Source organism: Ochotona curzoniae, unplaced genomic scaffold, assembly GCF_017591425.1.
Source record: "Ochotona curzoniae isolate NIBS_2020 unplaced genomic scaffold, NIBS_Ocur_1.0 scaffold_2453, whole genome shotgun sequence".
Lineage (NCBI taxonomy): Eukaryota > Metazoa > Chordata > Mammalia > Lagomorpha > Ochotonidae > Ochotona > Ochotona curzoniae.
The window spans coordinates 7684157-7707591 of record NW_024467094.1 but is presented as its reverse complement, the minus strand read 5'-3'; the positions used below and the strand labels follow the sequence as shown (position 1 = coordinate 7707591).

The following is a 23435-nucleotide window of genomic DNA, read 5'->3' as shown; positions in this document are numbered from 1 at the left end:
GGAGCCGCCCAGGAGGCCCAGCGATAGGCGCGCGGGTCCCGTGCGGGCCGGTGCCGGCGGCCCCGTAGCGCAAGGGAGGGCGGGAAAGGAAGGGGCGGGGACGTCGGGCGAGGCTATAAAAGGCGTCACTCGGCCGGCTCGCTCTTCAGAAGCGCTGAGAGCGCGGCCGGGACGGTTGGGAAGAAGGCGGCTCCCGGAAGGGGGAGCGACAAACTGCCGTAACCTCTGCCGTTCTGGATCCCGGTTACTTATTTATTCGTTACCCTTTTTTCTTCTTCCTCCTTCCCGAAACCTTTACCTTTCCTCCCCTCCCCTCTTTTTTTTTTTTTTTTAAGAGCCGAAAAAAAAAATCATCTCCGGGAAGGGGGAAGACGGGCTGCTCTCCTTTCTCATTTCCCGGCCTTCTTCCCTCCCCCACCTCCTCCCTCCCTCCCGCTCTTTCCTCCCCTGCTCGGGGAAGTCCTTCCCGGTGGCCGCCCCGACGGGATCTGAGCGCCTGGGCGGCGGCGGCGCAGCCTTTTTGTAGCGAGGTTTGCGCCTGCGCAGCGCGCCCGCTCGGCCATGCACGGGGGCGGCCCACCCTCCGGGGACAGCGCATGCCCGCTGCGCACCATCAAGAGAGTGCAGTTCGGAGTCCTCAGTCCGGATGAGCTGGTAAGCTGCTCGGCCGTGCCCCCGCCTTCCCCCGACGGGCGGGGCTTGATGGTGGCTGCGGAAACTTGGCGCTGCTCTCGGTTGCCGGGCACACCGGAGCCCGGAGGAGGGGGACACGGCGCCCAGGCTGTGTGTGTGTGTGTGTGTGTGTGAGTGAGTGAGGGGGGGATCAGCCTCGCGCCCCCCACCCCCCAGCCAGGGCTACCTGTGGCACGGGTTTTGAGCAAGTTTAATGTTGTGATGGAGTTGGGGGTGGGGATCCGGGCTGAAGGGTTCCACGCCTGGGAGTTGGCCAAGTTCAACGAGATCAGACGCGCCCTAGGGGTTCTTTGCAAGCTTGGACAGCAAACAAAACCTCGGATTTCTACCCCCCTCCTCTACCTAGCACTAGCACCTGCCGCAACGGGGAGACGACATAGCGGACCAGACTATCACTGCCATGGCAAGGGGGCAGGGGAGACGATAAGCTTGTAAATAAAGGAATGAACCAGAGAGTTGGCTCATGGCGGGTTCCTTGAATGAAAGCGAAACGGAATGGTGGCTGTGGGGAGTCGCTAAGGCGGGCTGCCTTGCTGAGGAAGGTGTCAGGGTCGGGGAAGCTGTTGGAGGAGGTGACATTACTGGAACAGTGAGAAGCAATAATTTAAACCGAGGTCTGGGGTGAGAGTCTTTCAGGCGGAGGGGATAGCAAGCGTGGGAGGCTCGGGCTGGGAGGCCAGGAGTAAGCCGGGCCAGTGTGGGCCGTAGGAGGCACCGTAAACTCCAGTCTTGAGCAGGAAGCTGCTGGACGTTTCAGGCAGGACTGTGGTATGAAGTTTCCTCTTTACAGAAGGCTGCTGGGGTCGGGGGCAGGGAAAGGCCAGAGAGCAGGGTTAGCCCCCTGGGAGGGCCGCTGGCGCCTGGGACTGGAGAGAACCGAGTTAATGGTTTTGTTGGTGGAGGGACAGAACTCTGCTGTGCGAGGAGTCAGAGCGTCCTGACCTTGCACCAGACCACAGAATGGGTTCCAGATGGAACTTTAAGTTAAAAAAAAAAAAAGCCTTAAGTTACCAGAAAACACACACACGTCTTGGGAGGGCTGAACTGGCACAGCAAACCTTAATAACAACAATATGTGAATTGATGAGATCTTGAAATGTAAGCACCCTGTGATAGCAATGCAGATTTCACTACATAAACATAAAAGCCATTTTTGTTTATCAGAAATGGTAAGCAAAGTTAACTGAAGAAAACAGATCAAGCAAGAGAGATTTATAATATGTGGGCAGGGTTATTCGATTTCTTAATACTATATAAGTTGAGGGACATTTACAAATCAGGAAAGTACACATTTAGAAGAAGGAATGAAGGAAATAAATAGGCAATTCACAGATGTTGGGCAGGTAACCAGTAGAAAAATTGAGGGGCAGGGGTTAAAGTTGCCACTTGGAACAACTGCCCTCCCCCTCCTTCAGGGTTCCTGGTTGGAGTCCTGGTTCTGCCAAATGTCCAGCTTCCTGCTAAAGTTTGCTCTGGGAGGGAGCAGGTGATGGATCACCTTTTGGGCCTCTGCCACCACTGGGAAACCTGGATTGAGTTCTGGGATTTGCCTGGGAGTGAACCACTGGGTGGAAAAGCTCTGCCTTTTTTTTTTTTTTTAATTACATTACATTATATTATGTGACACAGTTCTATAGGCACTGGGATTCCCCCCACCCCAGCTCTGCCTTTTAAATGGAATGAAAATAAAATGAATTTTAAATTGTTCAGGTTACTAATAACGTAATTTAAAAAATAAAACTTTCTTATTTTTCCCTGCTGATAAAAATACTGGGAAATAAGCATATATATGCTTATATAGATTTGGTAGAATAAGTTGATAAAACTGAGCGCCACTTGATGGCACATGGCTCAGTTCTCACTTTGCAGTGCCAGGATCCCTGTAGCTCCATTTCCTATTAGGTTCCCTGCCTGTGGCCTGGGAAAGCAGTCGAGGATGGCCCAAAGCCTTGGGACCCTGCACCTGTGTGGGAGATCCAGAAGAAGCTCCTGGTTTCGGATTGGCTCAGCTCTGGCCAACCGGGGGGGCAGGGGGGGGGAATGAACGAGAGGATGGAAAATCCTCTGTCCTCTCTGTAAATCTAATCTGCCTTTGCAATAAAAATAAATACATTTTTAAAAATAAATAAATTGATAACAACCGTTTTCGGTGGACAGTCTGACAGCTTTGTAAAACTTCTTGAAAAGTTTGTCCACCTTCTAATATGTGTATCTTAGATCTCAGCACTAGCACTTTCAAAGGTATATTTATCATTTTTTTTAAGATTTATTTTTATTACAAAGTCAGATATACTGAGAGGAGGAGAGACAGAAAGATCTTCATCCGATGATTCACTCCCAAATGAGCACAGTGGCCAGTGCTGTGCCGATCCGAAGCCAGGAATCAGGAACCTCTTCCGGGTCTCCCACGCAGGTGCAGGGTCCCAACGCTTTGGGCCGACCTCGATTGCTTTCCCAGGCCACAAGCAGGGAGCTGGAAGGGAAGTGGAGCTGCCAGGATTAGAACCGGCGCCCATATGGGATCCCAGGGTGTTGAAGGCGAGGACTTTAGTTGATATGCCACGCTGCCGGACCCTAAAGGTTTATTTTTATTTATTTATTTGAAAGAGTTCCAGAGAGGGAGAGCCAGGTAAAGCTCTCGGGGTGCTGGTTCACTCCATGGAGGGCCAGGTGTGAGCCAGGTGCTCCATCTGGGTCTCCCAATGGGTGGCAGGGCCCCCAAAAACTTGGGCCATCTTCCCAGGCACACTAGTGAGAGCTGAATGAGAAGTGGAGCCGCCAAGACTTGAATCAGTGTTTATAGGCTGCTAGCCACAAGATGCTAAAGCCTAGAGCTGTATTCTTATGTGAAAATTCCTGGGGCAGGCATTAAGCAACCCACTTACTGGAAGGCCTGGGTTGGATTCCTGGCTCCAACCGCTGGTGGCAGCTTCCGGCCAGTGTAAACCCAGGGAGGCAGTGGTTCCTGTGCCCCCTGTGGAAGAGCTGACCCTGCCTCTGGACTTTGATCCAAGCCATTTGATGCGTTTGGAGTGTGAAGTAGTTGATGGGAGCTTGCTCTCTTTCTTTGTGATTTTTTTTTTTTAAGATTTATTTATTTTTATCGGCAAGACAGATATACAGAGGGGAGGTTGTAACAGCCGGAAAAAAGCTGATCTGAAACTAGGAGTCAGGAGCCTCTTCAGGGTCTTCCATGTGGGTGCAGGGTCTCAAGGCTTTGGGCTGTCCTTGACTGCTTTCCCAGGCCACAGGCAGGGAGCTGGGTGGGAAGCAGAGGGCGGGACACGAACTGGTGCCCATATGAGATCCTTGCATGTGCAAGGCCAGGACTTTACCCACTAGGCTACTGCGCTGCACCCTCTGTGCTTCTTAAATAATCTAGTATTATTTAAAATATAGTTATTTCTTGGTTTCTCTTTTGATATGCGCTCCTTCCCTGAGGTCAGAAACCTGAAAGGCAGGTTTGGTTCTTTTCTCCACTCTCCACTTGGTATTTTGTCTCTTGCCTTTCGAGAAACCTGTCTGGAATCCAGCCCCCTGCGGCCATCACCATGGTACCCCACCATCAGCTGTTCCATGGGGGCCAGAGTCAGCCCCCACTTGGTCCCCCTAAGTCAAGCAGGAGAGAGGGGCCATTGCATCACATCTCTCCCTGCCCAGAAGCCCATTAGGAAGCTGTCAGCTCCTCCCCTCTGTGGGAGGTCCTCCATGATGGGCTCCCTGGTAGCAATCCCTGCTTGGCTTCTGTTGCCTGCTGTGACTCCCTGGTCCTCCCGCATGCCACTCCAACAGCCATCGCTTGGGCCTCAGCCTGCTCCACATCTACCTGTGTGTTCTCCCTTGAGATGTATAGTGCCGGGGCCCTTACCTGACCCTAAGTAGCACCTTTCACTCAAGTGTCCTCCACCTTGTTGTCCTTTATGATCTGTCAGGGGCAAGGAGTAGCTATTCTGTTTCTTGCAGCTCCATCGGTAACAGATCTCACAGGGACCTTGTTTATGGTTTCTCTCTGCTGCCTCAGCAGCTCAGATAGCGCCTTCATGCCTGATAGGCATGTAATGGAGTTGTTGAATAAATAAGTTGATGAAATAATCAAGCAATTGTGTGCAACGATACATGTTGGAACATTTTTATTATTGCAGTGTTATGTGAAAATGAGTTTTAAGTCAAATATTGGCAGATGGGAATCTGATTGAAGAACTACAGGTCTGGTCTGTTAGGAGAGAACAAGACCTGCCTGATAGACCACATCCAGTCCCCAGGCTGCGCTGCTGCACCTGCCGCGCCGGCGGTGGGCGCAAGGAGATGGCTGCCACTTTCAGGAGAAGCAGGAGTGCCCTTGTTAAGTGTCCCAGGAACTACTAATGCCTTTCAGTTTTCTCAACATTAGATGGCGCTAAGTGCCTTTCAGTGACGTCACGTGCAGCTGGGTGCTCCCGCAGTTGATGAGTACAGGTCAAAGTCGGCTGGACCGAGAAGTAGGGCAATGCTGTCCGATCTGAGTTCAAACTTTTCTAAGTTGTCCAGTGCCTGGTTGATGCCATAGTGACTAATTGTGGTTATTGGGAAAGAAATTAAAAAATATATATATATTGTATTATTTATTTTTATTGGAAAGTTAGATATACAGAGAGGAGGGGATAAAGAGGAAGATTTTCCATCCGCTGATTTCACTCCCCAAGTGGACGCAATGGCTGGAGCTCAGCCTCTTCTGGGTTTCCCTTGCGGGTACAGAAGCCCAAGGCTTTGGGTCGTCCTCAACTGCTTTCCCAGGCCACAAGCAGGGAGCTGGATGGGAAGCAGGGCCTCTGGAGCATGAACTGGCGTCTATGGGATCCTGGTGCGTGCAGGGTAAAGACTTTAGCCACAAGACTACTGCACCAGGCACCAAATAATTTTTGGGCATAACATTTTAAACAGAGAAACATCTTTTACTATAGTAGCATTTTTCAGTATATATGATTTTTTTCAAATGGCTAACAGGTTTCTGGGACAATACTTAGCAAATGTTGAAGTCTGGGAGCTTAATATCAGTGGTTCTTTGGCTTGAGGAATGCTGTTAAAACTGATATAGAACAGCAGATAGGATGATGCCATATTTGTGTTTAAATGGTAACATATTTGTATTTTTTTTTTTCAAATGTGTGACATAGGGCAGGTGAAGTGGCAAGCTTGGGACTTGCATTGCAGCCTGAGTGCTGGTTTGAATCCTGGCTGCTCTGCTTCTCATGCAGCTCCCTGCTGATGCACCTGCAATGCAGCAGAGGCCTGCCTGCACACTTGGCTTCCTGCCTCCCACACGGGATAGAGCTCCTGACTTTAGCCTCATGAGTCCTGGCTATTTCAGCCATTTGGAAAGTAAACCAGCAGGTGGAAGATTGCCTCTATCCCTTGCCAATAAACAAATAAAAATACACGGGACAGTGGTTGCAAAACCTTGGGGTCGCCTCCAGGCAGCAGGGTTATGGGACAGGTGGATGCTGTCCTGCCTCACCTGCATCTATGTTTGGAGGGAATTGCAGGTGATTCTGCTTTGGGTTGGAGGAAGGGTGACTTGGCCTCTCGGAACCGGTGGCATTTAAGGTGAGGTATTTTCCAGTCTTAGGAGCAGGGGGTTCAGATGTACAGAGGACTCTTGAAATTGATTTTGAAGAGGCTGTGGTCATTGCAGTGATCCGATGTATTTAAAATTCACACAAAATCGGGGAAATGGGGTGCTTGATTCTATATATAGGACTCAACCCTGCTTGTTAAAGACATGAATATAGAGATATACTTTTTTTTTTAAGACTGATTTATTTTTATTGGAAAGGCACATTTACAGAGAGGAGAAACAGAAAGATCTTCTATCTGCTGGTTTACTCCCCAAATGGCTACAATAGGCAGAGCTGAGCTGATCCAAAGCCGGGAGCCAGGAGCTTCTTCCGGATCTCCCACACGGGTGCAGGATCTCACGGCTTTTTACCATTCTTGACTGCTTTCCCAGGCCACAGGCAGGGAACTGGAAGGGAAGTGGAGCAGCTGGCACATGAATCGGCACCCGTATGGGATCCCAGTGGACACAGGCGAGGATGTAGCCACTAGGCCCCTGACTGGGCCCCAGATGTATACTTGACTTTATTTACGACCTGTTAACTCAAAGGATTTAAAGCAGTAATCCACTCTTTCAGGTAGAATGTGGGCCAGGTGATGAGTCATAAGATTAACCTTATCTCCAAGTGTCATATAATCTAAGGAGGGATTTCCTATAGACCCAGCAAGTAGCTTTGTGGCCCTGCCATGTGCCAGTGAGTGTGCCAGGCCTGAGGATAAAGATCAGCTTCCAGCAATGGCACCGACAGGGTCTCAGTATTCTTAAAACTGCTCAAGAAAGACCCTCACGATGTTCTCCACATTGGGGTTTCTAGGATCACATCAAGTGGGCATCCCCACTGTGTACTGACAACTTAGCAGGTGGGAGCAGCCCATGTCTCTCCCCTTTTCCCCTCTACCCCTTGGATACTGGAGAAAAGGGAAATTGGAAGCGTTTTTGCCATTCACCTTCCTCAGCCCTGTGCCTCAAGCATGACCCACCCTGATCGCTGCTCCTCATTGTCAGGCATCCTTATCAACCAAGTAAACATCAAAAATAGAAATTTTAAAAATACATAAAATATCAACCTGATCCTTGCCCTTTGGGATTTACAGCCCAGTGGCAGAGAAAGGTGACCAAGTCATTCAGGTTGGCCTGAGAACCCTGCTGGGGTGTGGATAAAGCTAGAGATAAGGCCAGATAAGAGGTAGCCAAGACTTTTGAGAACATTGAGCTGACTCTTAGAGAATAAATGGACATTTATTTGAAAGAGGGTCTGAAAAGCCACAGGGCTTTTGAGCATTCTTTGGTCCTTGGAGCACAGGCAAGGAGACTGAGTGACGCTGTGGGAGAATTGCGAAGTGTGAGGACCTTGCGGGCTGAGGAGCATGACCGCATATTTATTGAGCTTCCCGGCAGGCCTGTGACACCAGCAACCTGTGACTGGCCACTCCCTCGGGAGCCTGACCTTTATCCTGTCGGCAGAGCCTGTGCGTGCTTGGAGGCTGGTGTTGCTTGTTCACAGTCCACCAGAATTGTTAACCTCTGCTCTAGGACTAGTCCCTGGCTTTAGCCAAGAGGCTCCTGCCCACCCCCCGGGGATCTCCTGGCCCCAGTGCAAATGTCTGGGAGCAGGTCCCTGGCAGCGGGGTTTGCTCAGGGAGCGTGGCCTTTGAGCAGTGGGAGGTGTGGGATTTGGAGTGAGGGTTCCCTTGGTCCCCTCACTCATGCCTGTCATGTGCATGCCTACCTTTGCCTTTTTGCGTTGCATTCAAAGGGAACAGACCCTTTTTCATGCTTCTCAGGGGACTCCATGCAACTGGTCAGGTGTCAGTCACACATCTCAGGCCTGTCTGCCTGTGGTGTTGCCGGCTCTCCTTCAGGAGAACTTGGGGTGTTGGTACCATTGGCTTTCTACCCAGCAGGGGCTGATTGAATCCATTGTCAGGGTGACTGGTTGGACTGTTGGACTGTACCATGGTTGGACAGTGTCCTAAGCAAGACTGCTCAGGTTAGCAGACATTTGTTGGGGTGCTGCTGTGTGTCAGGCAAGCATGTGGGGTATGGATGATAGGAGGTGCCCCCTGCCCAAGAGGAGCACTATAGGGAAGCCAGGCTGCCCTGGAAAAGCCCGTGGTGTTACAGTAAGGCTGTAGAAGGGTCGGCTTGCTTTAGTGGGGAGGTGCGTGATGGCTGCCTGGCCACAGCGGAGTCTACGCTATCCTGGAGCAGGAGCTGGGGGGTTGGGAGGTGCGTGCCAGCAAAGGTGGGAACATAGTGACATCCTTTGGGTCAGTCCACTAAGTGTGGGTATCCTGGGGGCGAGCAGGTGCAGTGTGTAGATTTCATTTTAGAAGGAGCATCCTAGTTACCTGCATGTGGATTGGAGAGAGGCAGGTAGCTGAGTCTGAAGTAGAGCAGCCGGGACTTGAGCCAGAACCCAGATAGGATGCTACTGTCACAGGCAGTAGCTTTACTGGCTACACCACAGTGCTGCCTCTCCCCACCCAGGGATTCCGGCCAGTCACTTGGCACCTGATGGTTTCCACCAAGCTGTCCTAGTACCACATTCTTGCAGCTTGTGATAAAATGTCCGTCTGGACAGGGAAGGGTCCTGGCAGGCCAACCCCTTGAGAAGGAGAGAGATTGGGGTGGAGAGGCAAGACTGTGTCTCCCAGGGCCCGTCTGCATCGGCATGTGAAGTTCGACTTGGCAGTCTCCTGGCAGGACACCTGGATACTCTTGGTAGGGATGCAGTACAGAGGGGTCTCAAGTTCATGGCTGACTTCAGCCTAGAGCAAGAAGGTCAGCTTTGACTTTCTGCTTGTTTTATCCTTAAACACTTTACTCTTTCTGGGGTTAAATCCCATGGATGTCAGTCATCTAAAATTCGGCCCAAAGAAATGCAAGTCGTGAGGTAGGTAACTTGCATGGAGCCTTAGTGTGAGCCCCGAGCGAGCTTTAGCTTGTGCTGTTCCCCCGGGCAGTTTGACTGCCTCTGAAAGTGTTCCAGATCCCCCAACCACAGAATCTAGGAATCCTATTCCAGGCCTTTCTTTGTTTTCATTTTTGTTTTTGTTTTGCCCTATAGAAGCGAATGTCCGTGACAGAGGGTGGTATCAAATACCCAGAGACAACAGAGGGAGGCCGTCCCAAGCTTGGGGGCCTGATGGATCCACGGCAGGGGGTGATTGAACGGACTGGCCGCTGCCAGACATGTGCAGGTGAGTGCTGGGGTTGGGTGAGGATCCCCAAGGGACGAGAGAGGGTGGAAAGCAGGGCTGAGGATGGCCACCTGGTGACCTCGTCTCCAAGGTGAGCAGCGGAGAGCATCAGGCACCTGTTCCCACAGGAAACATGACAGAGTGTCCAGGCCACTTTGGCCACATCGAGCTGGCCAAGCCTGTGTTTCACGTGGGCTTCCTGGTAAAGACCATGAAGGTCTTGCGCTGCGTCTGCTTCTTCTGCTCCAAACTTCTTGTGGACTCCGTGAGTGTGGACGGGGCCCTGCCTGGGAGGGACAGCTGGCTGGAGGGAGGTGGCAGGGCAAATGACACCCCTGCCTCCCCCCCCATTCTGGTTCAGAACAACCCGAAGATCAAGGACATCCTGGCCAAGTCCAAGGGCCAGCCCAAGAAGCGGCTCACTCACGTCTACGACCTCTGCAAAGGCAAAAACATCTGCGAGGGCGGGGAGGAGATGGACAACAAGTTTGGAGTGGAGCAGCCCGAGGGCGACGAGGATCTGACCAAGGAAAAGGTGACTGGGCCGGCAGGAGGCTGCAGGAGGGACTGGTGTGGCATGGGAGCGGCCTGTCCTCCAACCCTGACTGCCCTTCTCCCCTTGAAAGGGCCACGGGGGCTGCGGGCGCTACCAGCCCCGGATCCGGCGCTCGGGCCTGGAGCTGTATGCTGAGTGGAAGCACGTGAATGAGGACTCCCAGGAGAAGAAGATCCTGCTGAGTCCCGAGCGAGTGCACGAGATCTTCAAGCGCATCTCGGATGAGGAGTGCTTCGTGCTGGGCATGGAGCCGCGCTACGCCCGGCCTGAGTGGATGATTGTCACGGTGCTGCCCGTGCCTCCACTCTCCGTGAGGCCTGCTGTGGTGATGCAGGGCTCCGCGCGCAACCAGGTCAGTGGCCCTAGGACGCTGCCTTCCTTCCCCTCCCAGGGTGGCGAGGGTGACAGTGAGCACAGGCCAGCAGTGTGAAGGAGACAGATGCAGGGTTAAAACTACTCGGCCACTTTCCAGCCATTTGATATTTAAGGAGGACATTAATATGATTCCAGGCACAAAAGAGACTTCCCCAACATTAAAATGGGTGACAGATCTGTCCCCTGGGTGGCATGCAGGCCAGAGGTAGCCAGCGTACCCAGCAGGAATGCACCACGCACCCAGCCCAGGCAGCTGGGCTGACAGCCCTGATCACCCCTCCCCCACCCCAGGATGATCTAACCCACAAGCTGGCTGACATCGTGAAGATCAACAACCAGCTGCGGCGGAACGAGCAGAACGGCGCAGCCGCCCACGTCATTGCGGAGGACGTGAAGCTGCTGCAGTTCCACGTGGCCACCATGGTGGACAACGAGCTGCCCGGCCTGCCCCGAGTGAGTGCCTGCTAACCCGAGTTGGCCACTGGGCCTCAGAGCTCTGGACGAAGGCCCTGCCTTGCCTACTGAGTTGTCCCACTCCGTGTTCCCTCACAGGCCATGCAGAAGTCCGGGCGTCCCCTCAAGTCCCTGAAGCAGCGGCTGAAGGGCAAGGAAGGCCGTGTGCGAGGAAACCTGATGGGCAAGCGAGTGGACTTCTCTGCCCGCACTGTCATCACCCCCGACCCCAACCTCTCCATCGACCAGGTCGGCGTGCCCCGCTCCATCGCCGCCAACATGACCTTTGCCGAGATTGTCACTCCCTTCAACATCGACAGGTGGGCCTTCCCCCATGGGAGGGGTTGGGAGAGACACGGTCTTCTCCCCTTGGGGACTTTACACACCGCACCTCGGAAGTGGGCTTGGAGCCAGGTGTGCAAGTTCAGGGCTTTGGGTGTTGGGTGGCTTCAGGGTCTTTGTGGAAGTGTTTTATTTACTGCACCTCTCTCCTTAGACTGCAGGAACTGGTTCGCAGGGGGAACAGCCAGTACCCAGGGGCCAAGTACATCATCCGAGACAACGGCGATCGCATTGACTTGCGTTTCCACCCAAAGCCCAGTGACCTTCACCTACAGACAGGCTACAAGGCACGTAACTAGCCAGGGCTCCTGCTGCCCACCTGAGCCGGAAGCTTCCTGGAGTGGGGAGCAGGGATTGGGCTATTTTTAGTTAGAATCTGTCGGTTTGTTCCTCAGACCGAGTTCCTTGAGGTCGGTGGGTTCTGTGTCGGTTTGCTCCCAGTCACCAGTTATCTGGCCCAGGGAGAGTGTTGTGACTTTTTCGAGTGCAACAGCACCCACAATCATCTCTTCCAGCCGACAGGACCTTGTCAATCCATTGTCCTTTCCCTCTTGGCTTGCCTTCTCCACTGAGACCTTTCCCATGCATTGCCTCCCTAGGTGGAACGGCACATGTGTGACGGGGACATTGTCATCTTCAACCGGCAGCCAACTCTGCACAAAATGTCCATGATGGGGCATCGGGTCCGCATCCTCCCCTGGTCTACTTTCCGCTTGAATCTTAGGTCAGTCCCTGGCCGGGAGCAGGAGCAGGGGTGGCCAGGCCGCTTCCAGCTTCGCTGCCGCTGTCTACCCGCCACTGACTTCTCTCTTTGGCTGCAGTGTGACAACTCCGTACAATGCAGACTTTGATGGGGATGAGATGAACTTGCACCTGCCACAGTCCCTGGAGACACGGGCCGAGATCCAGGAGCTGGCCATGGTGCCTCGCATGATTGTCACGCCACAGAGCAACCGGCCGGTCATGGGTATTGTGCAGGACACACTCACCGCCGTGCGCAAGTTCACCAAGAGAGACGTCTTCCTTGAGCGGGTGTGTGGTCCACGCGGGCGGGCAGGGGCTCTGGCTGGGGCAGGAAGTGTTGTGATTCGTTCCTGACTTGATGAAGTGGAATGGGGAGTTGAGAAAGGTCATTCACCTTGGCTTTGGCTCCTCACTTAATGTCTTGACATTTTGTACAATTCAAGGTCTTGTCACTTCCTAATCATTAAAAGAAATTTAAGGGCTTGGTGTGGTAGCCTAGTAGCTAAAGTTCCTGCCTTGGCATGCGCTGGGATCCCATATGGGTGCCTGTTTGTATCCTGTCTGCTCCATTTCCAACTCCCTGCTTGTGACCTGGAAAAGCAGGAGAGGACACCCAAAGCCTTGGTACCCTGCCACTTGTGTGGGAGACCCGGAAGAAGCTCCTGGCTTCAGACTGTCTCAGTTCTGGCCCTTGTGGCCACTTGGGGAGTGAACCCACGGATAGAAGATCTTTCTCTCTTTCTCTCTCTCTCTCTCTCTCTCTCTCTCTCTCTCTCCTTTTCTCTGTAAATCTGACTTTCTGGCACTTGCGGGGTGAGGACTTTAGCCACTGGGGCTACCACACCAGGTCCCCTAAAAAGAATTCTTAAAGGCAAAAAAAATTGGGGTTTATTGTTGAAACAAATCTGAGTCTCATTATTGCAGTGAATTTCATTTGGAGAGGTGCGCAGCCCAACACCTCTGCCCTGCAAGCTAGCCGCCTTGCTGACAGTGCTGGGGGATGAGGCCAACAGTGTGACTTCCTGTGTGTCCTGCCCTGTGTGTCTCAGGGGGAAGTGATGAACCTCCTCATGTTCCTGTCCACATGGGATGGGAAGGTGCCACAGCCCGCCATCCTGAAGCCTCGACCGCTGTGGACGGGCAAGCAGATCTTCTCACTCATCATCCCCGGCCATATCAACTGCATCCGCACCCACAGTACCCACCCTGACGATGAAGACAGCGGCCCTTACAAGCACATCTCCCCAGGGGACACAAAGGTAGGGATTTGGCACGTTGGTAGGGATAGGCGGTGTGGGCACGGGAGTCCGGACCAGAAGAGGCGCTGAGGGAGGCATGCCTTGTCCGCCTGCAGGTGGTGGTGGAGAACGGCGAGCTGATCATGGGCATCCTGTGTAAGAAGTCCCTGGGTACCTCGGCTGGCTCCCTGGTGCACATCTCCTACCTGGAGATGGGCCACGACGTCACTCGCCTCTTCTACTCCAACATTCAGACCGTCATCAACAACTGGCTGCTCATCGAAGGTAGGCAGCGGCTCCCAGAAGCCCCCTCCTCTCCCTGGGTTTGCTGTCTGTCCAGCTTACCCTCGTGGCTGCTCCGGAAGTCCCAAGTGGGGCTTGCTTATTCCTGTCCTCACCTCCAGGTCACACCATTGGCATTGGGGACTCCATCGCTGACTCTAAGACTTACCAGGACATTCAGAACACTATTAAAAAAGCCAAACAGGATGTGATTGAGGTAAGAGGGAGGAGTGGGCAGAGACTGAGTGAGAGGCTCTCTGGCAGTTTGAGCCTGACACTAACTAGCAAGAGCACAGGTTCGAGGGACGGGGTTGGATCTGGAGTCATGTCTCGCTGACCACGCCATCTCCAGGTCATCGAGAAGGCCCATAACAACGAGCTGGAGCCCACCCCAGGCAACACGCTGCGGCAGACATTCGAGAATCAGGTGAATCGCATTCTCAACGATGCCCGAGACAAGACTGGCTCCTCTGCCCAGAAATCCCTGTCTGAGTACAACAACTTCAAGTCCATGGTCGTGTCCGGAGCTAAAGGTTCTAAGATCAACATCTCCCAGGTGACGAGCCTTGACTGGCTGACAGGGGCCACACAGAAGTCTGCGTAGAGGAAGAAAGGGGTTGGGTTGGGACAATGGGGCTCTCGGCGGGGAGGGGGTGGGAGCTCTGGTGCCGGAGGAATAAATGCATCTGCCTTTCTGGCCCCCAGGTTATTGCTGTTGTCGGGCAGCAGAACGTTGAGGGCAAGCGGATCCCGTTTGGCTTTAAGCACCGGACTCTGCCTCACTTCATCAAGGATGACTACGGGCCCGAGAGCCGTGGCTTCGTGGAAAACTCCTACCTGGCCGGCCTCACACCGACTGAGTTCTTCTTCCATGCCATGGGAGGGCGTGAGGGGCTCATCGACACAGCCGTCAAAACTGCTGAGACAGGTGAGGCCTTCCCCGGGACTCTCCACAGGCTGAGAGACCCCTGGTGGGGGGATCGGATGCCCAAGTCTTTTTCCAGAGTGAAGCTCAAGGGCTGGCAGGTGCTCTGGTTCTGGTCATTTCATGGCAGCTGTGCTGCAGGGACAGGGCTGTGGGCTCTGTTCCTGGCCTAGCACGCCCCTAGGCTCCAGCCCATCTTACTGTGGATTAAAAGGCTCCTGACTGGGCCTTTGGGCTCTGTCATCCTCTTCCTGCTTTGTGGCTTAGCACTGGTTCCCTCACCCAGGATACATCCAGCGACGGCTCATCAAGTCCATGGAGTCAGTGATGGTGAAGTATGATGCCACCGTGCGCAACTCCATCAACCAGGTGGTGCAGCTGCGCTATGGCGAGGACGGCCTGGCGGGCGAGAGTGTGGAGTTCCAGAACCTAGCCACGCTGAAGCCCTCCAACAAGGCATTCGAAAAGAAGTGAGGAAGCAGACGGGTGCTCTCGCCCCATGGGGTTCAGGGCTGGGTTGGAGAAGCCCAGCTCGTGGCCCCAAGTGGTAGCCACTTGGGGGTGAGGAGGAGGCCTGATCCCTGCAGCACAGTACAGAGCAGATGCATGGGGCACTCTGAGTCTGCCAAAGCCCCTATCAAGGTGGATGAGACACCTTCCTATGCCCCTTGTCCCCTACAGGTTCCGCTTTGATTACACCAATGAGAGGGCGCTGCGGCGCACCCTGCAGGAGGACCTGGTAAAGGATGTGCTGAGCAACGCCCACATTCAGAACGAGCTGGAGCGTGAGTTTGAGCGAATGCGTGAGGACCGCGAAGTGCTCAGGGTCATCTTCCCGACTGGTGACAGCAAGGTGCGTGAAACAGCTCTGGCCTGGGAAACGCCACCGCTGCGGCTGGCTGGCTGACCCTGACCTGCATCTCCCATGGGTCTCCCTCTCCCCTAGGTCGTTCTTCCATGTAACCTGCTGCGCATGATCTGGAATGCACAGAAGATCTTCCACATCAACCCTCGCCTGCCCTCCGACCTCCACCCCATCAAAGTGGTGGAGGGTGAGTGCCTGCTTCTGGCCAGGGAAGGGGGACTAGGAGGGCATCTGCCTCCAGGATCCTCTGTGTGACAGTCCTTCTGGCCCTTCTGCACTTCCCAGGAGTCAAAGAACTGAGCAAGAAGCTGGTGATTGTGAATGGGGACGACCCACTGAGCCGGCAGGCGCAGGAGAACGCCACGCTGCTCTTCAACATCCACCTGCGCTCCACGCTGTGCTCGCGCCGCATGGCCGAGGAGTTTCGACTCAGCGGAGAGGCCTTCGACTGGCTGCTGGGGGAGATTGAGTCCAAATTCAATCAGGCCATTGTGAGTGTAAAGCTCCCTCATCAGCTTCGAGGGTCCCCTGTAGTTCCCCATCACCCAAAACACAGAACTTTAAAAGTCACAGTAAAGAATTCAAAGAAAGGTTTATTTTGGTAGTGCAAAAACAATTTTAAATCCATGGGTAGTTTTTTTTTCATAAAAAACATTTTTCTGAGAACTTTTTAAGACCCCTCCAGAGCAAGCTGACCGGCGGCTTGCTGTGGACCAGGTCCTGCGTCTGGTGGCATTGGTGAGCCTGTTGAGGGAGAGATTTTGTGGCAGCCACAAAAACTGAAGCTCAGAGAGCGATTGTACAGGAAATGAATCGTGTAGTTGGCTTAGGAAATAGCATCATTCTGTAATGTTGTATAGGATTCTAATTTAGACAGGGGTGGGAAACTGGAGTTGGTGAAAAAGAGATGAATACTGGAACATGCTTTCGCTGTCCGAGGATTTTATAGGATACTGGGAAAAGCATAATTCCAGGCATCTTTTGAATCTGATCTAATTTTATAAATTAGTAATTAGAAATACATTTAGGAATGGTGCCAAACACTACCAAAACAAATGAAAGAGGACTCAAATGGCAAGATAACCTGTGTTCATTGGTAGACTAAGTTCTTTTTTTTGTTTTGTTTTAAGATTTTAACTTATTTGAAAGGTAGAGTGGCAGAGAAGGAGAATTTGTATTTGCTGGTTCATTTTCCCCAGGTGGTCACAGCAGTCAGGTCTGGACCTGGCAGGAATTGGGAATTCTATCCACGTCTCCAGAGTGGGTGGCAGGGCGTGCCTCTTCCACTGCCTTCCCATGTACATGAACAGGGAGCTGGATTGGAAACAGAGCAGCCAGGACTCACACCAGTGTTCTGATAGAGGATGCTACTGCTCAGCTTAACCCATGCACTAGGTTGAGTTTTATGGAGTGTGATTTCATTATGTAAAATGATGTACGTGGGCAGTTTTAGATCGCAGCTGGAGTATTTTGTTCTAAATTTGCAGCATATCAAGGGCTATATGATATGTAGTAATTCAAAGCTGTATCCAAGAAGAAGGCCAAACAGAATTGGTTTTATGACTTTCTCTGCTGTTCCACAGTTAGTCTCTGCTATGTCTCCTTTAAGATGAGTTGGGGGTCTGGCATGGTGGCTAAATTGGCTAGTCCCTTACACCAGGATCCCATACAGGCACCAGTTCATGTTCCAGCTACTCCACTTCCCATTCAGCTCCCTGCCTTGTCCTGAGAAAGCAGTAGAAGACTGCCCAAAGCCTTGGGACCTTGCCACCCACATGGGAGACTCAACAGGAGCTCCTGGTCCTGGCTTTCGTTGGCTCAGCTCTGGCCGTTGTGGCCACTTGGGGAGTGAACCAGAGGATGGAAGATCTTTCTGTTTCTCTCTGTGGATCTGCCTTTCCAATAAAAATAAATCTTAGGAAACAAAAATAAAATGAGTGGATGTTTCCAACCCTAACTGCCTCCCACTGCCACTCAGAAGAGAGACTGGCCTTGTCTGACATTGACCTTTCCCTAGGCTCATCCCGGGGAGATGGTGGGAGCCCTGGCTGCACAGTCGCTCGGGGAACCCGCTACCCAGATGACCTTGAACACCTTCCACTATGCTGGTGTGTCAGCCAAGAACGTAACGCTGGGTGTGCCACGACTGAAGGAGCTCATCAACATCTCCAAGAAGCCAAAGACCCCCTCGCTCACTGTCTTCCTGTTGGGTCAGTCTGCACGTGATGCTGAGAGGGCCAAGGTAAGGGTCAGGGTCCCAGGCTGGAAGAGGAGGTGAACTCTCTGTCTTAGACCAGGGTTCGGGTTCCCATCTTGGAAAAGGCCTTCAAAGCTGCCCCGATGCCTGAGTTCCTGTCTCTTCCAGGACATTCTGTGCCGCCTGGAACACACAACATTGAGGAAGGTGACCGCCAACACAGCCATCTACTACGACCCCAACCCCCAGAGCACCGTGGTGGCTGAGGATCAGGAGTGGGTGAATGTCTACTACGAGATGCCAGACTTTGACGTGGCCCGCATCTCCCCCTGGCTGTTGCGAGTGGAGCTGGACCGGAAGCACATGACTGACCGAAAACTGACCATGGAGCAGATTGCCGAGAAGATCAATGCTGGTGAGACTGTGTGGACAGACCCTGCGTGGGAGTTCCACAGGGGTGCCAACCCCTGGCCAGGGTACTGCACTTGAGTGCTGGAAAAAAGCCACCACCCCCGCCATTTGGGTTCCAGTTCTGCCCTCCACAGCATCTGGCCTCGAGGTCACAGAGGTGATCTTGGCACCTCCACATCTGTACCTTTTCTTTTCTCAGTGTTTTTTTCCTTCTAGAAAGGGGTTCTACAGAAAAGGAAGGCTCTGTGCAGAGGCCAGTGGAGCTGCAGAGGAAATGTGGCTAGGCGGGAGTCCTGCCAGGCATGGCCCCCTTCTCACAGCTCACTGTGTCCCCTCAGGGTTTGGCGATGACTTGAATTGCATCTTCAATGATGACAATGCTGAGAAGCTGGTGCTGCGGATCCGCATCATGAACAGTGATGAAAACAAGATGCAGGAGGTACAGGGCCCCAGGACTGCTGGCTGGTTGGCAGGGAGTGGCAGGTGCAGGCAGCACTGGGGACGCCCCTCCCTGAGGGACGTGGAGTGTAGCAGTGGTGTCTTTCAAGTCCAGCACAACAGCCAAGTAGAACAGAAGGGGTTAGGGGGAGGGCGTGCTCCTGCCCCAGGTCCCCACAGGTGATTCTGGCAGTACAGTGCGTGGGCGGGCCAGATTGTACAGGGGGAGCAGGAACTCCTGTGTCACAAGAGTGGGACTATGGGTTTGACTGGTGACTTTGCCCCTGGCCTGGCTCCTAAGAGACTGTTGAGCATGTGTGAGTACCTGATGCTTAAATAGTTGCAAGAATTCTTGAAGTGTCATGATGCAAGTGCCGGCTTTACTCTGTGGCGGTGCTGGCCCTCCTTTTGATATTATCGTAAAGTCACAGTGATAGATAATCTCCTGGAGCTCAGGAAGCAGGCTGCTGGCTGGCTCTGGGTCCTTGGAGAGGCTGTGGAATCTGGAAGAGAACAGCAGGTTCTTTCTGTAAGTGCTCGCATCTCTCGTGGCAGGAGGAGGAGGTGGTGGACAAGATGGATGATGATGTTTTTCTGCGCTGCATTGAGTCCAACATGCTGACAGACATGACCTTGCAGGGCATCGAGCAGATCAGCAAGGTCAGCTGCTCCTCCTGAAACAGCCCTCTGTCCTCCCAGCTGCACCACAGCTCGGCACGCCACCAACCCACGTTGCCTGTGTCCCCCCCCACCCCCCAGGTGTACATGCACTTGCCGCAGACAGACAACAAGAAGAAGATCATCATCACGGAGGACGGCGAGTTCAAGGCCCTGCAGGAGTGGATCCTGGAAACGGACGGCGTGAGCTTGATGCGGGTGCTGAGCGAGAAGGACGTGGACCCTGTACGCACCACGTCCAATGACATCGTGGAGATCTTCACGGTGAGCCCTCTGGCTTTCAGGCCCCGTGTCCTCGGCTCTCCACTCAAGGTGTGCGGGGAGGAGGGGACAGAGCTACGCAGCCTTGACTCCTCTCCTATCCCCTGCCCCATAGGTGCTGGGCATCGAGGCTGTGCGGAAGGCACTGGAGCGGGAGCTCTACCACGTCATCTCCTTCGATGGTTCCTATGTCAATTACCGGCACTTGGCCCTCCTGTGTGATACCATGACTTGCCGGGGCCACTTGATGGCCATCACTCGGCACGGAGTCAACCGCCAGGATACTGGTCCCCTCATGAAATGTTCCTTTGAGGAAACGGTGAGGGCAGCACCTGAGCAGGATGGCGGAGGGTGGTGGCGGGGAACCAGGCTGGCCGGTCAGGGCTGAGTGACAAGGGCTGAGGGGCTGTCTCCTCCCGGCTGTTCAGGTGGATGTGCTCATGGAAGCCGCTGCCCATGGGGAGAGCGACCCCATGAAGGGGGTCTCAGAGAACATCATGCTGGGCCAGCTGGCACCTGCAGGCACTGGCTGCTTCGACCTCCTACTCGATGCCGAGAAGTGCAAATATGGCATGGAGATCCCCACCAACATCCCTGGCCTGGGAGCTGCCGGACGTGAGTGCAGGGCCTCGGTGGGTGGGTGGGCAGGCATCCAGGGGCGGAAGGTAGCAGTGGCCTGGAGAGGCTGCCCCTCCTGAATCCCTACCTGCATGTTTGTAGCCACTGGCATGTTCTTCGGCTCGGCCCCCAGTCCCATGGGAGGAATCTCTCCGGCCATGACACCCTGGAACCAAGGTGCAACCCCAGCCTACGGTGCCTGGTCCCCCAGCGTGGGTGAGTAAAACAGTCTGGGAAGAGGGCCTTGGTGTGGGCCCCATGGGTGCCTCAGATGGTGAACAGTGAGTGGCCTTTGTTGGGGGCCACAGGCCTGCCTGGAGGGCTGGGGAAAGGGGCACTCCATGGGGCTCCTGCACCAACTGGTTTGAACCTGCTTCCATTTCAGGGAGTGGAATGACCCCGGGAGCAGCTGGCTTCTCGCCCAGTGCTGCTTCAGATGCCAGTGGCTTCAGCCCCGGTTACTCCCCTGCCTGGTCACCCACACCGGGCTCACCCGGCTCCCCAGGCCCCTCCAGCCCATACATCCCTTCCCCAGGTGAGTGGCCGCCATCTGCCCTGAAGGCTCTTCGCCTTCTCTTCCTCCTGGATCGTTCCTTCCCTTCCAGGTTTTCTCTCACTCACCTCCCTTACTGTTTTTTCTCCCACAGGGGGTGCCATGTCTCCCAGCTACTCACCAACATCACCTGCATACGAGCCCCGCTCCCCAGGGGGTTACACACCCCAGAGTCCTTCCTACTCCCCCACTTCACCCTCCTACTCCCCAACCTCTCCATCCTATTCTCCAACCAGCCCCAATTACAGTCCCACTTCGCCCAGCTACTCTCCTACCTCCCCTAGCTACTCTCCCACTTCCCCCAGCTACTCTCCTACCTCTCCTAGCTACTCCCCGACTTCGCCAAGCTACTCTCCGACCTCCCCCAGCTACTCACCCACATCCCCCAGTTACTCGCCCACCTCCCCCAGCTACTCGCCCACATCTCCCAGCTACTCGCCCACCTCCCCCAGCTACTCCCCAACTTCACCCAGCTACTCCCCCACCTCGCCCAGCTACTCCCCAACATCCCCAAGCTACTCACCGACTTCTCCAAGCTACTCACCGACTTCTCCAAGCTACTCACCTACTAGTCCTAATTATTCTCCAACCAGTCCAAATTACACCCCAACGTCACCCAGCTACAGCCCGACATCACCCAGCTACTCGCCTACGAGCCCCAACTACACACCGACCAGCCCCAACTACAGCCCCACCTCTCCAAGTTACTCTCCAACTTCCCCCAGCTATTCTCCCACCTCACCCAGCTACTCCCCTTCCAGCCCGCGATACACCCCGCAGTCTCCAACCTACACCCCGAGCTCACCCAGCTACAGCCCGAGCTCACCCAGCTACAGCCCCACTTCACCCAAGTACACCCCAACCAGCCCTTCCTACAGCCCCAGCTCACCAGAGTACACCCCAACCTCTCCCAAGTACTCACCTACCAGCCCCAAGTACTCGCCCACCTCACCCAAGTACTCACCCACCAGCCCTACCTATTCGCCTACTACCCCCAAGTACTCACCCACGTCTCCCACGTACTCACCAACCTCTCCTGTGTACACCCCGACCTCACCCAAGTACTCGCCCACCAGCCCCACCTACTCACCCACTTCCCCGAAGTACTCACCCACCAGCCCCACCTACTCACCCACCTCCCCCAAGGGCTCTACATACTCGCCCACTTCGCCTGGCTACTCGCCCACCAGCCCCACCTACAGCCTCACCAGCCCAGCCATCAGTCCGGACGACAGCGACGAGGAGAACTGAGGGTGAGCGGGACGCGGTGGCAGCTGGCTAGCGCCTGCTGTCCCCTCCCCTACTGCACAGGCCACAGGCCTCCCGCCTGGCTCCTTTGTATATAGTTCCTTGTGACAAGTTCTGGTTGAAGTTCAGAACCCCATTTCTGAGGTTCTTTGCATCTTATCTACACGTGTTGTCTCAGACCCCATGTGCTAGCTATGACTCCACCCCACCTGCCACGTCTGACCCTGACGTGAAGAGCTCACCTGTGGCTCAACTGGGGGAAGAGGATGTTTCCTTCATAGGATAATTCTGTTTCCAGTTTGGTACTATCAGAACAAAGCTAAAGCTGCCTTTTGTCTGTTATTTTATTTTTTGGAAGTTTAAATAAAGTTTACTAATTTTGACCAAAACCTGTGTGTGTGTTGGATGCCTGATTAGAGTCTGAGGGAGCTGAGCTGAGAGCTGGGCTGGGCTGGGGGCTGGGCTGGGAGCTGGGCTGGGCTGGGGGCTAGGCTGGGTTGCAGTCAGTGTCTACTGACTGTGAAGTGAAGTTGGGGCAGGAATGTAAGTGGATGACATGCTGGCTCCAAGGACAAATGCCGAGACAGCTCTGTGCTGGGTACACAGTCGCCCCCTCCTACATTATGGGAACCAGAGCCCAACAACTTAACTACATCTGTTGTACTACATCTGTCCCAGAAACATTTTTAAAGAAACTTATTCAGGGGCTGGTCCTTCGGATCAACTGGCTGATCCATCACTTCCAAGTGCTAGGATCCCGTATGGGCACCAGTTCATGTCCCAGCTGCTCCACTTCCCATCTAGACCCTGCTTGTGGTTTGGGAAAGCAGTCAAGGACAGCCCCAAAGTCTTGGGACCCTGCACCCACATGGGAGATCCAAAAGAAGCTCCTGTCTCCTGACTTTGGATTGGCTCAGCTCTGGCTGTTGTGACTGGGGAGTGAACCAGCAAATGGAAGATCTTTCTGTTATCTCCTCTTCATAAATCTGCCTTTCCAGTAAAAATAAATCTTTTTTAAAAATTTATAAATAGCATAATGGTTAAGGTCCTCACCTTGAATGCGTCCAGGATCCCATATGGGTGCCAGTTCTAAATCCGGCACATCGCTTCCCATCCAGCTCCCTGCCTTGGGCTGGGAAAGCAGTTGAGGACAGCCCAAAGCTTTGGGACCCTGCACCCACGTGGGAGACCCGGAAAGAATCTCCTGGCTCCTGGCTTTGGATCGGCATAGCATCGGCTGTTTCAGCCATTTGGGGAGTGAATCATCAGAGGGAAGATCTTCCTCTCTGTCTCTCCTCCTCTCTGTACATCTACCTTTCCAATAAAAATAAATAAATCTTTAAAAAAAAATAGATACTAATACTTAAGTAAGATATGGCCAACTATAAGCAGCCAATTCAACATCCTTAAATTTCAGCCTTAAAATATGTTACATTATCCATAAGCCTTTGTTGGTTTGAGACTAAAACGAAACCCATTTAGTTATAAGCGATCAAGGAATATATGAGGGAAAAAATGCTAAAATGAACATGCCTCCTACTGATGGGATGACGGGAGCTCGTCACCCCATTGTTACCTTCATTGCTTCTGTGCTTTTCCAAACTAATTTTGATAATCAGTAAAGTAGGTTAAAAATAAAAATCTTTCAAAAAATTATTTACGTCGCTGCTTGGAATGTGTACTCCCATATCCCTGGGCTCCATGTGGCACTCTGCAGGGATCCAGTGTCCGAGAGCTGTGTCACCACCCTGGTACCTGAGCT

The 23435-nt window shown here is 53.6% G+C and overlaps 1 protein-coding gene across 1 annotated transcript; it reads left to right on the top strand.

Annotated features, from left to right (window-relative positions):
• Positions 1 to 145: 145 nt before the first annotated feature.
• Positions 146 to 22051, top strand: POLR2A (RNA polymerase II subunit A). Its single transcript, XM_041000321.1, has 29 exons — positions 146 to 654; positions 9357 to 9489; positions 9618 to 9754; positions 9851 to 10024; positions 10116 to 10397; positions 10712 to 10873; positions 10973 to 11193; positions 11370 to 11502; positions 11815 to 11939; positions 12037 to 12247; positions 13009 to 13218; positions 13314 to 13482; positions 13602 to 13696; positions 13832 to 14035; positions 14185 to 14407; positions 14691 to 14874; positions 15086 to 15257; positions 15351 to 15456; positions 15555 to 15760; positions 17287 to 17511; positions 17635 to 17881; positions 18216 to 18316; positions 18871 to 18975; positions 19075 to 19257; positions 19370 to 19573; positions 19683 to 19869; positions 19975 to 20088; positions 20258 to 20407; positions 20520 to 22051. Exons 1-29 carry the CDS (start codon positions 562 to 564, stop codon positions 21674 to 21676), a joined length of 5913 nt encoding a protein of 1970 aa, XP_040856255.1. The 5' UTR covers positions 146 to 561; the 3' UTR covers positions 21677 to 22051.
• The last annotated feature ends 1384 nt before the right edge of the window (positions 22052 to 23435 follow it).

Bases quoted from the DNA above. Each gene is read 5' to 3' on its own strand.
- POLR2A (XM_041000321.1), top strand. From the start codon at position 562: ATGCACGGGGGCGGCCCACCCTCCGGGGACAGCGCATGCCCGCTGCGC. The intron at 15,761-17,286 runs GTGAGTGTAAAG...ACCTTTCCCTAG, and splicing joins CCAAATTCAATCAGGCCATT to GCTCATCCCGGGGAGATGGT. The intron at 17,882-18,215 runs GTGAGACTGTGT...GTGTCCCCTCAG, and splicing joins TGCCGAGAAGATCAATGCTG to GGTTTGGCGATGACTTGAAT.